Here is a 15097-nt window from a genome sequence, read left to right on the forward strand (position 1 = left end):
ATATTAAGTAATACTACTGATTGGTTTCTGGTCTTAATGGCTTTACTACTGAACAGGCAAGTTATTCTTTGTTTATTGCAACCATTCTTTGTTTATTGCAAATCATATAAAATACAAATGAAACATGAGCTCAGCAAAATATCTAGTTTGGGAAAAACTTTAAAATGTTGAGATGTTGGAATCAGAATCATAGAGACAGTACAAATATTGCTATTAATAGATCATTTGAATGTTTTACTTTGGTTTTCCCTTGAATACAGTTAGTAATATAATGCACCTGTTTGCTTCATCAATACCAGCAGGCAGTACTATGTATGTCCAAAGTTCAGCCCATCAGACTTCTTATAATTATTTTTGATGGGGTCAAGGAGCTAAAATCGTGAACATTTTTAAAAACAAGAGTTGACATGTTCCTCTTTGCCAACTTATTCAAAAAATTTTCTACAGGAATATTAAACTCTGTATGAGCACAGTGCAAACTGTTTCATATTCCCAAGAGCAAGTTCTTTGGATTGCTTTCAGAAGAAATGACATTCATCCTTTTTCTAAAACACTTTCCCCATAAGTATGTAAATGTCCAGGGACCAGGAGTGGTGGGAAATAGTGACATGTATCACATGGAAAACAGTCTCTCGCCCTGTATCAACATATCATTTTATCTGCTAACAGAGTAAGTGCTTTATAAACTTTAGCGGTATTGTTATTCCACGTGGGTAGTTTATTTTTGGATTCTCTAAATGCAATCAATCAGTGATTTATGTCATGTGTGGCCATAGGTTATTCAGGTTATTTAGAGAAAAAAAAATGCTCCTTTGCTCAGACTTTCACCATTGGATAATTTAACTCTGAGGCAACTAAATATTTCTTTCCCTTTGGTTAAGAATGAAAATAACACACCAAACATCAGTTTCCATCTTTCAAAAAGGATTAATCATTTTCATTTCCCTTCTATAACCATGAGATCTATATACAGTAAGTATCCCTGAAGCATGTTGCAAATAAGGCAAAATAAAATTACACCCCACTTTACATACATTTAATAGACTGCAATACCGACAAAGAATTAAGCCTATACTTCTGTTAAAATAAAGTTCTCCATATATAATTTACATTCTTAAATTAATAAAGTTTGGAAATAACTTTGTTAATGAAATGGCTAGTATTATCAGGCTGAACTCTGTAACTTTTTAGTGAATTATACTTCTATAGTTTATTTCTTTTGCATAACATCAAAGGGCAATTAAAACATAAGAACAAGGAAGTAATACATTTGAGAAAATATAAGTTGGAACGAATAGGATCTGGGAAAAGAAAAGAAAGGGAGCAATAACCAAGTTATCAGTACAAAAATATGGTAGATTGTGGAAAATATTACAAAATAAACACAAGTTGCTAAAAAATTTTACCTGACATATTTGCTACACTACACTACAACTACTTTACACATTGGGCTTGCCCTCTGATAAAAGAAATTTTCACATATTGAGATATAGGAAAGTCATTCTGGCTTATACATGAGTTAACTTGAATTTTATGCTAACTAAAATAGCCTGTTTGCTATTAAACATACATTGCACATCTGCTTTAATTCTTAGAGAAAAGGATGCATTGACCAAAAGCAAAGAATGTCCATGTTAAAAATAAAGATTAAATGCGTCTCTTCTTGGGACGCCAATGCTGGTCCTCCTTTGATGATAAGACTCCCCGCCCAGGTGTCAAGGCCAAGCTGACTTGCTGTGTACTTGCTGGACTGTTCTTTTGTTTGAAACCTTGAAGAATATAACCCTGACTTGTTTAAGGTTCTTTGTTCTGACAAGATATAAAACTGTGCTGAAAACTCTGCTCCCCACAAGCAGAGTCTTCTGGGCTAGTCCTCAGTTTGGCTCAAAGAAAACTCTTTTCTAGTCTTTCTTATTGATTGTTTATTGATTATTTTCATGACACCTTCATCTTCTTTCTTTTTATTTTTTTAAATTTAAAAAAAATTTTTTTCATCTTCTTTCTTAATTCATTCTATTTTGTGGTTTTTCTACACAAGGAAATTGTAGGATGAAGTTGTAAAAGACTTTGAAACTAGCAAAAGATTATTGGGTGTAGTCAATGAAAAATAAGTCATTTTTCTAGCAAGCCCTTTTGTTTATCTGATTTTTTTTTTTTTTTTTTTTTTTTTGTGGTACACGGGCCTCTCACTGTTGTGGCCTTTCCCGTTGCGGAGCACAGGCTCTGGACGTGCAGGCTCAACAGCCATGGCTCACGGGCCATGGCTCACGGGCCCAGCCGCTCCGCGGCATGTGGGATACTCCCGGACCGGGGCACGAACCCGTGTCCCCTGAATCGGCAGGCGGACTCTCAACCACTGCGCCACCAGGGAAGCCCTGTTTATCTGATTTTATAAAGGCTCCGAGTCTTTCACTGACTTTGAGCTATTTTACAACTTTGTAACTTATAGAAATGTATAGTAGTGCAAATAATTCTTGTCCATATAAATGCAAATTGCATCTATTTTAATGTAATTGGTTATTAGCTTATGGACGTTGATCAGTTTGGCCATTTTTTACATCTGTTTATAACTTCATTTCAGCATTCTTTATTTGACTACACGTGAGGGTTAGAATTCTCCTTTGAACTGGCTATAACATCTTACTGGTTTCCTCATTCATTAATGACTTAAACAAACCTTGACATGTGTTCATTTTACATCTGTATGAAAGCCATCATGATAAGTTTTTTAAAAATTGCTATCCTTTAACAACATGTATGAATTCTTAATGAATATCGGTGACCAAATGGGGTTTCCCTGCAAAAACTCTTGTTTTCTAGTTTCCTAAGTGGAATAAAACTATAATGCTGAATAATAGTTATTTCCACTTTTAACAAGTAAATCCCTGTGCATGATAAAAAGCAAATTATCTCTTATTTTTATAGGAGAATAATGTCATGCACTCTCTTTCAAAAGTATAGTTGGAACTTCATTACACTAACAATCACAAAATATACCACAGGAGGAAAAGACAGGCCAAAACTGGCGTGAAGAACGATTCTAAGATATTTTGTTACATAGAATTGATCCCCTTTCCAGTTCAGATGGTACAGCTGGCAAAATCAGCCTCAACAGATTTGGAAAGGCCTGCCTGCTCAATGTGCTTCTTTTCCTGTCTGACACCCTCAGAGATTGTGAAGCTGCCGCTTGACACCTTGAGTTAGTTCACACTCCTCTGTGTGTTGCCTTGGCCTTCAGCTAACTTCCTGAAGTTGTGAGGAATGGCTCTAAACTGCTCTTGAAAAAGTTTTAAAACTCATTAACTTCAGTCTTTAGCTCTTTATAGTTCCTCAATCATTTAAACTGACAATACTTACTTGTTGAATACATATGCAAATTAATACATTTCTCTATTAATTACTGGATTTTTAACCAGTGTACTATGCTATTTCTCCAGTTATTCCTTTGGGAAATGTGATAGTTTAAATGGATTAGCTTCTCTATAAAATGTATAGTAAGCTTTGTAAGTACTTGATTTTGATAAGTTGTTTTTAATTATATATATATTTTTGAGTGAATATTAATATTATAATTCTAACAGCTAAAATTTTTGCGATGTGAAGTTTTTATTCCTACCTTGAGTTAGCAAGTGCCTTACATGTAAAGAACACATAATTTAAAAAAAAATTGTTAGAACCATTTTGAGGATTAACCGAAATAAACTATTATAAAATATCTCATTTTTATTTGGTCAAAAATACAAATCCTATCTGAAAAAAATAATACATTAAATATATAGAAAATATAAATAGAAATTTCATTTTAGCTTTACTTTTTGAGGAGACCATATCATCTCCTTAGTTTTGACTTAGGTCTAAACAGAATTGCCTAACATCATGTGGTTATGATTCTGTCTAATTATAAGACTAAATTTAAAAAAAAAAAACAGGGACTTTGATGTGCAAAGAGCTGTTCAAACTTTAGCAAGAAATGTTAAATATAATAAAAATGTAAACTATGGTTTATGTGAGTTTTAGTGTGTACTAAGTAACAGCAAATGTTTGCTAGTTCACTTTTAACTTCTAACTTCAATGCTTCTAACATTTATAAATACTGTTCCCCATTGTTTGCTGATTCTATTAACAAGAAGAAGGAAGGCAAAAGTGAAATAAGAGTATAAATGAGAAAAAATAAAACTATCCTTTTATGGCTCACATTCTTAACATATTTGGACTGCCAGTGGAAAGAGTTAGAACACATATTTCCTAAAGACCAAATGTATTAATGTCTGCAAAAAGAAACCAACTATTGATAAATTAATAGTTCATTCATTAAGATCATGCTTAGTTTTTCTGTAAAGGATAATTGTTTACTGCTTTTAAAAAGAGCTAAAATCTAAATATCAATATTAGAAAAAAAAATACTATGTGATACTGAACCCCTAGAAAGGAAAGGCTTACCTTGGGCAGCTCAAACATAGTCATAAATTCAAACTGAAAGTCAGTAATGAATCTCAGAAGCTGGAGAGATTACATACCCCAATCAACCCAAAATATTATTTTTGAGAATAAATGAATAAATAAAACTCATAAATTTATTAATAAGAATTTCCCTTTTACCCATGTTATATTTATAAAATTGGGGATTTCCCATGAAGTATGCAGTTACTTTCTAGAAATAGCATTGGAAAGAACACTTCAGGGTAGAGCTTCTCAGACCTTAGGGTGTTTATGAATAACACAGGGATTTTGTTAGAAATGCAAGTTTTGATTCTTTGGATCTGGTGTGAATGCTGAGGTTTGGCATTTCTTACAAGCCCCCATTTCTTACCTAGTCAGAGGACCACATTGAGGAGAGATGCCCTGCCAGCACTTCTAGTGAAAAGGCACAAATGCCCAACCTTGTCACATTAAGTATTTACAATTGCTTACAACGTGCAGGTTTAGACTGCACATGTATAATGATGGAGAAAATAAGGATCTTTTCCTTGGATAAGAACCCAAATTAGAATGACTCATTTTTAGAGTTCTATCACGTATGCAGCCCATACCCTGTACCAGCACCTCTTCTTCCAAAGTACTAGACCCATACAGGACACACGACAAAAGGCATTAGGTACCCTTTTTGTGGAGGTGACCTACCACCTCTAGTCCCTAATGGGGAATGCTAGCCAAGGGCTTGGGCAACTACAGAATCCTAAAGGGAGGTTCTATTGGTGTACATATTGAAAATAGTATCTTTCTCTCCTTGGGCAGCTTTAACTTCTTGACTGTATTTTTCTCAATTTCGGCATCAAATCCATTACACTGAAATTTAAAATTGGTGCACCAACCCTCCAATTTTTTGCCCCATATATTTTGATTTTCTAACTCGAACTGAGACCATCTACGTAGTTATTTCCTTTCTTTCCTTTTGTTACCCTTTCTCCATTGTGCTTTTGGTAAAACTTCAACCATCTCCAAACAAGCCTGCAAACCAGAGATTTGAGACTCTGGTGCTCAAAGGGTGCTATGCACTCTGATTTTCCTCTCCAAGTGATATTTGGAAGCAAGAGTGAGTTTAAGTATGGGTACACTGTTTTGAATAAATGTACGGACTACCTCCTACACTCAGTAGGCCACTCAAAATGGTCTTTTAATGGATTCATGCATGAAAGAATAAAATACTTAGAGAAACAGATTCTGTCTTGCTGAGAAGCAATAGTCAAACCAAATATTTGCTACTTCTATGATATCATCGCCAAACTGTTTTCCGGTTTCCTTCACCCGAAACAGATTCAGATGGCTAATTCAGTGACCATTATGGTTTGGCTTCAGACCAAGTTTTATGGAGTCTGTCCACTGGCTTATCTGAGAGTTCCCAAATGCAGTTTGCAGACAGCCCACAGACACATCCTGAGACACAGAGCACCCCTGGATATCTCCAAAATAAAACCAGGAGTCTAAATGGTTTTGCAACAAAAATCTGCCAGACATTTTTATTGTCAAGATAGCACTTTGCTTAATGGCTTGTATGAATAACATCCTTGATGAGCATTTATCACATGAATGAATCCCAATTTGGTACAGATTATTCTCTCCATAAGAGCAATGATCATATCTTATTTTTTTGTGCATGGCCAATATAAAACATGTGTTTCTCATTTATTAGGATAGCAACAAATGTTTATGAGTGAAAATATATGATAGCCTTAGGTTTATACAGTTTTACCTTCATTTTCAAGATAAACTAATATTTATAGGATCTCCCAACCAAGGAGGAACAAAACACCATTTTGATAACATATTATTTACCGTCTTGTTTTTGAGGGCATGACTGGAAACCCTACAGGCAGATGGAGAAAGCCCAAGTGAGTGTCTCACCCTATATGATAGACTGATTTCAGACCATGTTACAAGACTACCTTAAAACTCACTTCTTCCATGTAGTTTTTCAATGACTGTCCTCCACTGGAGGCTTCTCCCTAGAGGCAAAGAGGAAGAGAGGTTGAAAAAGTCAAGAGAAGGAAAGAGAAAATAGGAAAGAAGATGAGTCATGAAGAGCAGTGAAACCTGGGAGCAACATCAAATCTTTACTGCCCTCCACCATCTCAGTTCGTACTTAGGGGATTATCAGCTTGGCAAATTCTTACTCTGGAGGAGATAATAATTGTTTCAAGGCAACAATGTATCTTTTAGGCGGATTTTAGGTCACATAAACAAACAACCACCTAGTGGAGCTAGGTGGACAGAATGCTAAACGTGCAGTATAAGGTTTTCTGTTATTAACTTTATAAATATGCACCTAAAACTAGATTAAGAAAACAGTCACAATTCTGTCTTTGATAAATCTGTGTGAAGACCTGGCACAGGGACTTAAAAGTACTAATGGAAAAGAGTACAGCTCATTAGCCTGCCCTTTTCCAAATGTTTATATCCAGTCTTCCTCACCTTACTTGTGTGTTATTAGTAAATTCTCCGTTATTTGTGCCTTCTACCAGCCTTTCATTGAACACTAGTAATCACTGAGATTTTAAATCACTGAAATTTAAAACATCAAATTAAACAGATATTGCAAACTCATCTAAACATTGGTGGTCAAAATTGTCAAACAGCTTGTCAGTTTGGAAAGGTTATATATATATAAAAGCAAAGTGATTCCATTAGAAAAAGATATATTTTTATAATTCATGGCCAGAAATGTTTGGAAATAAATTCTGAGATATGAAATGGTAAATTCTAGGACACCATATGTGTTTAAAAGATAACTAAATAAGTGTGAATAAAGCTTACATTTGTTTCTATAACTTTTCAAAGACCCTCCTTTTTAACTTCTCAAGGCTCTCATAGACATGATCTTATTTGATTGGTTTTTCACTACAATTTGAGGGTAAGGCATCCTCAGGTCAATTCGATCCATAAAGAAATTGAAGGCAGAGCTGCTGATTGAAGTGCTTAAAGCCCAGGAACCAAAAAAGGCATTGCTGGGACTGGATTCAACCCTGACACTCTTCTACCTTGCTGCAATGAAAATTCTAAAACAAAAAATTAAATTTACTTTAGTTTTTTTAAAAAAAATTGTGATGTGTACTCCAAAGCACTTTCAGAGGGTTAAAAAAAAAAAAAGCATGCTTTTTCTTCAAAACAAAAATTAAGCTAGGAATAAAGTTCTGGGATTCCTTAGAAATCACAGATGTGGTCATATTTTTTCACAAATCATGGTTTCCACTAGCAAAAAGATTAATATGCTATAGTTTAAATGTTTCCAAATGCTTCCAATCTTGTGGGATTTTTTCAACGGATAAGATAGTGAAAGAGATAGGATAGTTATATTTACTTAAACTGAAACATAAACTATTAGAAAATATCAAATCCATATAAATCCTCCAAACTATGAGGAATTTAACTCAAAGCATGCAGACAGGGCTGGAAACTTACTTCAAATAAACTGCTTTTTATAGTTGAACTAACGACGCTATCAGCCCTCATTTGGACAACTGGTCCACAAAGAATGCTGTGGGTTCTTCCAATTTGGCTCTTCTGTGTGACAGAACTAGTCCATTTGTGCCAATAATCCCCTTCGCCTGGGCTGCTAGGGGCAAGAGAATGAGTGGCAAACTGCTTGGAGTAACAGATCTGCTTTCTGGAAGGGCCAGCATCTGAGGGCCAATGGTGAGATGCTGCAGACTAGTCCCTGGGTGCTCGCTGAAGACACCTATTTGTTTCCTTCGCTCCGGAGTGCAGTGGTTTTCCCAAATTGTCTGCATACTTGTAGTCTTATGCCAAGACCTGGTGATGACTGAGGGTTTTCTTGATGACCAGATATAACTGAAGCACTGTGTGTACTACAGGGCTTCTCGACAGGCTTTCTTTTTCCCACAGTGCCAGGTCCTTCTCAATATCTACACCATAGAAAAGGAGCAACCTACACAACGCTATTTGTTTCAAAGGCCACACAGCTTGGAGTTTGGCTGTGACCACCTTTCATAAATCACTGACATGGGTGGCACTGATGAATGAGGAACACAAAGTAAACGACTCCAGGAGGAAAATACAGAGGAAATGGACCTTTTGCAGAGAGAATTACAAATGTGGCACAGAGCCAAGGGAACAAAGAAAAGAACAAGACATCAGGATCTCTGAGCCTTGGGGTCAGAAGAGGTGGCCCCAGCCAAGAGGCTTGATTCAACATGGCTGCCCCAGGTTCCCCATTTCTAACATGGCACTGCTGAAATGCTGATTTTCCCTCCTTCCCCCACTGGTGGTGCTAATGAAATAAAATCCCTTCCAAAGCACAAAGCTATCAACTTCAGTCATCCTTTTCTTAGCTTTAAAGAACTGGCATTTTAAATATCAAGTCATTCTAACAATATAATATTTTGTTAATCATCTGGAAATGAATCAAAAATACCCAAATGCAATTTCCCTTGAAAAACAAAGAGAAGAAAGGGGATAGAAGGGTGGCAGACAGGGGCGTGTGAAGGAGGGAAAGGGCAGAATACATGGAAACTATGCCTTAAAAAAAAAAAAAAAGAAGAAAAGGAATTTCCTGAAATGTGGTTTCACTTATCATGAATCTTAATATAACCAACAGTTGAGATAAAAATGTTTTGAATGTGAATTACAAAATATAAACTCAGAGAAAGAAAGAAAAAGAGGCTGATATGATTACTGCTTAACATATGACGTGGGATCACAACTCTCAGAGACGCAGGCTATCGTCACTCCCCTAGTTCTTTTCCAGTTAAGGAAACATTCTCAGTGAGATGGCATATTCTAGAGACTGAGCTAGGACTAGACCCACACTTTCCTGAATCCATCACCATTTTCCACCATACCAGGCTGCTCTTGTTTCAACCAGTATTTCCTGTTCATCTCTTACTAATCTTTAGACAAAATGCGTACAGACTTGCACTTGCATATAGGGTACATTTATTCACTAACATTTTATGTCTAAGACCTCTGGTATTCATTTCCTTCAAAGAAAGTTCCATGAGAACCCTACTTCCACCAGAATCTTCTTTCTTCCCACTTTTTTTTCAAATGAAACTAAACAATAATCCTGATACAGACAACACTCTCTTAAGAAGTAACTGTGGTACTTAGAACCCACAGAAGAATGGAAGCTCCATATGAATGGCCAGAGCATTTCTGAACCTAAGGGACCCATAACACTTTACCCCGTTATTTATTCCGCAAGTATTTATTAAGCACCTATTGTGTGCCACATAATTAACTAGGCTTGGGAACAAAGAAGTGAATAAGAACTGATTCCTACCATAAAAAGTTTACCTTGAGAAAACAGATCTACAAGTTATTAGAATACAGAGCAAAAGTTAATTGACACAGGTAAGCCCAAGGTGCCACAGGAAAAAATAGGAGGAAAAGGCACCTACTCTTTCATTTATTTAACAGGCATGTTTTGAGAAATTCTATGTGCTGGGAACTGTTATAAGCATTGGATACAGATGATGAAGGAGTCAAAGTAGAAGGATTAAAACTTGCAGAAATTATTTTTAAGCTTAGTCCTAAAGACAGTCAATTAGCCAGATGAAGGAGCTGAATAAGGAGGAGAACTCATACCAGGCAGAAGGAAAATTCTGTGCAAGGGTCCAGACCCAACAGAGCAAATACATGAAACCACAAGTATTACTATGAAAACCACCAATATACTATGCACTGAAATGTGTATTGCATTTTGAGATATAGAGATATTAACATCGTGTCATTTCCTAATTTTATACTATAATTTCCTGTAATACAGCTGCTAATATAATGGTTACACATTTTTTGGGTTTTTTGCCATGCCATGAGGCTTGTGGGATCTTAGTTCCCTGACCAAGGATAGAACCCAGGCCCCCTTAAGTAGAAGCGTAGAGTACTAACCACTGGACCACCAGGGAATTCCTTGTTGTATTTTCTTTTTTTCTATTATTATTAATTTATCTATTTATATACATCTTTATTGGAGTATAATTGCTTCACAATGCTGTGTTAGTTTCTGTTGTACAGCAAAGTGAATCAGCCGTATACATACACATATCCGCATATCCCAAAGAGAAAAACAAATACTGTTGTGTTTTCTAAGTGCATTATTACACAGGGTTACTGAATTTGTGACAGATGACAGATAGATTGAAGTTCAGCTTTCCAAACTCCAGCAAACTTTATAGGTGGCAACTACTACTGATGTCCAAGAGAATAAGCAGTGATCTATTTCCAATTAGTAAAAAACTGGGTGCTATAGTTTAGAAAATCAAAATTGTTTTGGAAAGTTCAGAGGTCTTCTAGATCATTGATGTAGTCAATAAATTAATAGTTACACTTGAGTTTTCACACTTACATATATAAACAGATGCTGTTTCTAATTGGTCTCAAAGTCTTTTCACACTGTTGAAAATCTCTTTTCTGAAATTTTGCTCACAATCTCATGAACAATTAGAGCACCAGTGCAGACCATCTTTCTCTGAAAATGACACCTTTATCCAGTAGACTGCTTTAGCATTGCTAAGGGCTACAAGACAGTAGCATTTTAAGAGAAGATGTTATGATCTTACTCTACCTTTAAGTTCCACAGCTGCTGTGGGTTACATCTGTACCAGGAATCAGCAACCTAAGGTGTGGTCAGAAGCCAAATTTGCCCTCTCAGAAGGGACAAATAACACTCAATCTCTATGCACATAACCAACTTTTAAATTAAAATGAGAACAATCTACATTTTTCTTCCAATGTTTTCATGTTAAGCTAAATAGTTCCTTTAGTGATAATGCCCTTGCCTTAGAGACTTACCTTAAAACAATTTAAAAAGGCAGGAGCAATTATGGAACTAATGACTATTACTATTAATGTCAAATTTTAAGGCGTTTTAGCGTTCCTTGTTATTTTCTGAAAAGTGGCTATTCAGTTGCCAAAAAAAAAAAAAAAAGCATTTTATTCTTTTCTTTTCTTCCCACGTAAAAAATATGGGAGTGCAATGCCAGTAATGACAGGCTCCCTATTTAGGAGAGTGGTAATTTTTATGAATGGATATTGAATAGGAGAAGGGACAAGATGAGAGGGTAGAGCTGTAGGATGGATGGGTAGTGTTAATCATTTTTAATTGCAATGACATAAAATAGACTGAGATATATATTATTGGTCAATTGACTTTTAAAAAATCCATATGACCTTGAACTATTCACTGTACCAATAACAGCAAATTGTCAGCCATAAGATCTTGGAAAGTCACAACGTGTCTTCTGAAGGTGGGTTTCCTCATATATAAGGTTGTTTCGGAACCACAGGGTTGCTTCACATTGGATAGTGAATGTGAAAGAGTGCTGAAAGCTTCAGAGTTATACAACTGTAAAGTGCAGGGTTATTATTCTGTAAATGTGCATATCTTCACTGATCCACTCACCTGTTAGTTTTCCTGTCTTCTCCCCTGGCCCCATCACTTAAATCTTCACATGGTCCTTTGTATGCATATCTTTACCAAAACACATATCACACCCCATTACAACCACTGGCTACTTTCTCTGTCTTTCTCATTTAACTCTAAGTTGTTGAAGGGCAAAAATTGTTTTTATTCATTTTTGCTTCCCAAGTCCTGCTACAGGGCTGGGCAATATAGATGAAAACTAAATATTTGAAGAATGAATGAGCAAACCAACAATTTGTAGGTCTTAGCTGGCTCTGTATCTACACAGAGACTATAAAATCATAAAGCTTATAAATAATAAGATAAAACAGAGAACTCACTTTTAAAATCATTAAGTAGATAGTATTATTGAATGTGCAATAAAGACACTGAAGAGAGCTTCCCTGGTGGCGCAGTGGTTGAGAGTCCGCCTGCCGATGCAGGGGACACGGCTTCGTGCCCCGGTCCGGGAGGATCCCACATGCCGCAGAGCGGCTGGGCCCGTGAGCCGTGGCTGCTGAGCCTGCGTGTCCAGAGCCTGTGCTCCGCAACGGGAGAGGCTATAACAGTGAGAGGCCCACGTACCGCAAAAAAAAAAAAAAAAAAAAAGTAAAAAATGACACTGAAGAAATTGCTGATTACTTAGGATTTGTAAGTAATTACTGAATAGAACTTTTGCCTTGAAATATGAAAACTATGTATTCATAAGTATACTTTTACTATTTTGTTAAACTAGTGCTATGGATAATTATTTTCATAATACTGAAAAATGGAAATATATAAAATTGGTCTTTTAAAAATCTAATGAGATACAGAGTTTAGGAAAGAGTTTTCTTTAAAAAAACTTTCAGAAATAAAGACTAAAATAGGACAGACAAAAGAATAAACAAACGCAACAGATAATGTCATAAAAGAACTAGAAGGTGAATAAGAGAAATTTTTTAAATCAAAAAGAAATTCAGAAAGATTTTTTTTAAGGATTTTAGGGAAAGTGATAAATATTGAAGAGAAGCAGAGAAGACGAAATACACAGAAAATAGGAGACCCTAAGGCAGAAAACAAAAGAAAGGGAACAGAATCGATACAAAAAGTTATAATTCAAGAAAACTTCCCTGAAATAATAATAAAAGAAATTACATATTGCACTGCATACCTGGCAATAGTGAGCCAGACTGATATACTCTAGCAAATTCATTGTATTTTTTTTTTTTTTTTTTTGCGGTATGCGGGCCTCTCACCGCTGTGGCCTCTGCCGTTGCGGAGCACAGGCTCCGGATGCGCAGGCCCAGCGGCCATGGCTCACAGGCCCAGCCGCTCCACGGCATGTGGGATCCTCCCGGACCGGGGCACGAACCCGCGTCCCCTGCATCGGCAGGCAGACTCTCAACCACTGCGCCACCAGGGAAACCCAAATTCATCGTATTTTAAAGAAAAAACGTCCTTTGGGCATCTAGAAAAACATACTGTATGATTTATACAGGGAAAATATTTATATTATCAGTAGAGTTTAACAGCAGTGATTTAGAACAGTAGAAAAATGAAGTAATATATTTAAAATACTGAAGGAAAGAAAATGTGAGCCCAGTAATCTAATGGAGAACGAACTTCAGAAAACTAAAATGCCGAGATCTAAGAACAGATGGCGAGCATTAACTATGGAGTTACCTGTCCTAAGACCACATGAGAGTTGAAAAGCAGAGAATATGTTATGCGTTGGCTGTATACTCTGACAATGCGGATTTGGCACAACTATTAACAAGTTGGATGAGAATAGAGCAAGCATGTGCATTTTATCAGAATTTGTGTTGGTAGATGGATTGATATTTTTATCCTGAGACCCCTGTATAGAATATGGAATAAGACAAATGAGTTATTATGGAATATTTTAATTCCAACGTTGCCTTTATCATTGAGAATCAGAATTGTCGGTACGGAAAAAAGGAGACAAAGATGTAAGAAAATGGGTTAAATTTAAGTCTTGGTAGTCTCTAATTTGAATTGAAAGTATCAATGTGAACTAACTGTCCACCCAAAGGGGCTGGAAATAATGATCAATCCAGTAGTAATGAGTATCAGTGGTGTCCAGACTGTGGTCTTGAAAGACCATTTCTCACTAAAAGAAACTAGGGCTTTTCAAAAAAAAAAAACAAAAAAAGGACTGATTCCATATTAGGAACAGGATACACACAACATTAGCTTGGAACATCTTGCGCTACCCAAGAGCAAGCAAGCTATCGGAGACTACCGGGGGCATGACGGAATGACCCATAAACAAACGTGAAGAAGTCCTCGTGCCAAAGATGGACCAGTTTGAGCTTTAGCAATGATAATAATTGCCATGCATTGAAACTTACCAAATAAGTTTAAAGAAAGTATTGTTTATCTTCAGAAGATATTAGGTATCCTACACATTACCTTGAAAACTAGCAAATAAAGGAGAGAAATCAAGCACGTATCCTGCCCTTCTTAAGAGAACTGTATTACTGGCCAATCAAATAGTAACTGAGAGAAAGGGTCTCTCAGCAAAAGTATTCCAACAAATAAATACAAAAGAAATGATGAAATTAAAATATCACCGCTTTTCAACTACCAATGTATACATAAATATTGGCATTGAGCATCTATGGCTGCTAAGATGCTAAGATGACAAGCATGGGAAACGACCATATATTATGTGTCTCCTATAGTCATGCCAAAGAGGAGTTTTATCCAGTTTCTGGATACATTTCAGGAGAAAACAGAGAACTGAAGAACATGTTGAACCAAGAATATGAAGTTAGCAAAACTCTGACTGCAGAAAACTTGGCAGGTCAAATGGCCAGGGTTCTTTAACAGATAAATTGTAAGAAAATGCAAGAAATGGAGTTTAAAAGAAAATGTAAGAAGTGGAGTTTAAAAGAGACTTAAAGACATATCTGATTTTTGAAAGTTGGCAAGGTTAACAATAGTGTCAAGAGATGCATATTTAGGTGGTAAAGCTATTTTTAAAGTGCAAGTTGATTATTATAAAAGAATAATTTTTATTTGTGGGGAGAGGCAGAGGTTGTGATTGGGAAAGGGCATACTGAAAGGCCATCTCCGTTGTCTGGCAAAGTTTTATTTCTTGACCTGAGTAATACTCTCTTTATAAAAGTAAGCCATACATTTGATTTGGGTGATTTTCTATATTTGTGTTTTGTAATAAAAAGACATTTAAAAATAAACGGATAGCCATTTCTAATATTAAACTGTAGTGTTACA

The 15097-nt window shown here is 36.0% G+C and overlaps 1 protein-coding gene across 1 annotated transcript in view; it reads right to left on the reverse strand.

Moving 5' to 3' along the window:
- Positions 1-15097, reverse strand: part of LOC307176407 (uncharacterized protein C8orf34 homolog) — a 333767-nt gene that overhangs the window by 23661 nt on the left and 295009 nt on the right. The window contains 1 exon segment of the mRNA XM_079902445.1: positions 6396-6443. Coding sequence (XP_079758571.1) covers positions 6396-6443 — 48 coding nt within the window.

The sequence above is a fragment of the Stenella coeruleoalba genome, assembly GCF_951394435.1.
Source record: "Stenella coeruleoalba genome assembly, chromosome: 17".
In the NCBI taxonomy this organism is placed as follows: domain Eukaryota; kingdom Metazoa; phylum Chordata; class Mammalia; order Artiodactyla; family Delphinidae; genus Stenella; species Stenella coeruleoalba.